Raw genomic sequence first — 2,224 nt, forward strand, 5'->3', positions numbered from 1 at the left:
CCCTCATTCAGGTCCCTGTGGGGACAGTCATGAGGCCACCCACCTGTCCCCAACTGCCCTATTGTCCCCAGCGGCCCCACCCCAATGTCCCTGTTCCCAACGACCCTTGGGGACCCAACGTCCCCATCCCTGATGTCCCTGTTCTCAAAGACCCCCATGGGACAAGGTGGCACCGAGCCCTGTTTGTCCCCAGTGTCCCCATCCTTTTCTTTGATGTCCCCAGTGTCCCCATTTTGCTCCCATGCCCCTGATGTCTCCAGTGTCCCTGATGGCCCTGATTTCCCAATGTCCCCAATGTTCCTGATGTCCCCATCCTTTTCCCTGATGTCCCTCCCTGATGTCCCTGTTTCCAAAGACCTCCATGGGACAAGGTGGCATCGAGCCCTGTTTGTCCCCAACGTCCCCATCCTTTTCCCTGATGTCCCTGTCCCCAGTGTCCCCATTTCCCTCCCATGTCCCTGATGTCCCCAGTGTCCCTGATGTCCCTAATGTCCCTGATGTCCCCAGTGTCCCTGATGTCCCTAATGTCCCTGATAGCCCTGATGCCCCCAGTGTCTCCATTTTGCTCCCATGCCCCTGATGTCCCCAGTGTCCCCGATGGCCCTGATGTCCCCATCCTTTTCCCTGATGTCCCTGTCCCCAGTGTCTCAATTTCTCTCCCATGTCCCTGATGTCCCCAATGTCCCTGATGGTCTTGATGTCCCTGATGGCCCCAGTGTCCCCATCCTTTTCCCTGATGTCCCCGATAGCCCTAATGTCCCCAGTGTCCCCATTTCTCTCCCATGTCCCTGATGTCCCCAGTGTCCCTGATGTCCCCAGTGTCCCCATTTCCCTCATGTCCCCAATGCCCCCAGCCTGTCCTACTTGCCCTGTCCCCAGTGTCTCCATTTCCCTCCCATGTCTCCGATGTCCCCAATGGCCCTGATGTCCCCAGTGTCCCCATTTCCCTCATGTCCCCAATGCCCCCAGCCTGTCCTACTTGGCACAGATGTTGATCTTGATGGAACGGATGACGCCCTCCTCTTCCTTGCCTGTGTGGGGGGGACATGGGGACAGCGAGGGGGACATGGAGGACATTGTAGGGGACATGGGGGGGCTCCACGGGGGGACATGTTGGGGACCCACCTGTCTTCACCTCCTCCACGTCCACCTGCAGGTCGAAGCTGTCACACTTGTTGTCCTTCTCGGGGACCTTGGCGTTGTAGACGGTGACCACGGTCAGTGTCCCCTTCCCTGTCCCCTCGGCCTTCACCGTGAAGTCCTCGTTCAGCTTGGTCTGAGGGGACATTGAGGAGGGACAGGGATGTGCCCCTGGGGGGGTTGGGGTGTCCTGGGGGGTGTGGAAGGGACAGGGACATCCCAGGACGTGGAGGGGACAACAACGTTGCCGGACACAGAAGGGGACAGGGATGGTGGGGACAAGGAAAGCAGGGGACACGGAGGGACATGGAGGGGACAGAGACATTCCAGGTGACATCAAGGGAGGGGACAAGATCAGCCTTGGAGATGGAGGGAGATGGCAGGGACATCCCAAGCCCTGGGAGGAGGCAGAGGGGACGTGGGAGGGACAGGGACACCTGAGGCCACGGTGAGGGGCACGAGGAGACCCAGAGGGGACAGAGCCACCCCCTGGGACACAGCTGAGCACCCTGTGGTCCTGGGGAGGGTGACAGGGGTGACCAGGGTACCTTGGCAGAAGGTGCCACCAGGGAGTTGGGTTATGAGGGTGCCAGGGGTGGCCAGGGGTGGCCAGGGGTGACTGGGGGTGACCAGGAGGACTGGGGGTGACCAGGGGGTGATCAAAGGTGACCAGAGGTGACAGGGATGACAGAGGTGTCAGGGGTGACCAGGGCTGGTCAGGGGTACCTTGGCAAAAGGTGCCACCAAGGTGTTGGGTTATGAGGGTGCCAGGGGTGACCAGAGGGTGACCAGAGGTGGTTAGGGAGTGATCAGGAGGACCAGGGGTGACCAGAGGTGACAGGAATGACAGGGGTGGCCAGGGGTGATCAGAAGGACTGATGGTGACCAGGGGGTAACCAAGGGGTGATCAGAGGTGACAAGGGGTGACGACAGGGATACAGGGATGACAGGGGTGGCCAAGGATGATCAGGAGGACTGGGGATGACCAGGGGTGACCAGGGATGACCAGGGGGTGGCCAGGGGTGACCAGAGGGTGACCAGGGGGTGGCCAGGGATGGCCAGGGGGTGACCAGGGAATGACCAA

At 60.7% G+C, this 2,224-nt stretch overlaps 1 protein-coding gene across 1 annotated transcript in view; it reads right to left on the reverse strand.

The window, feature by feature from the left end:
* Positions 1–2,224, reverse strand: part of C3 (complement component 3) — a gene marked incomplete at both ends in the record, with an annotated part of 53,280 nt that overhangs the window by 3,627 nt on the left and 47,429 nt on the right. The window contains 4 exons of the mRNA XM_010008174.1: positions 81–357; positions 980–1,031; positions 1,126–1,276; positions 1,689–1,718. Coding sequence (XP_010006476.1) covers positions 81–357; positions 980–1,031; positions 1,126–1,276; positions 1,689–1,718 — 510 coding nt within the window. The remainder of the gene's footprint in view (positions 1–80; positions 358–979; positions 1,032–1,125; positions 1,277–1,688; positions 1,719–2,224) is intronic.

Source organism: Chaetura pelagica, unplaced genomic scaffold (assembly GCF_000747805.2).
Source record: "Chaetura pelagica isolate M959 unplaced genomic scaffold, ChaPel_1.0 scaffold1082, whole genome shotgun sequence".
NCBI lineage: Eukaryota > Metazoa > Chordata > Aves > Apodiformes > Apodidae > Chaetura > Chaetura pelagica.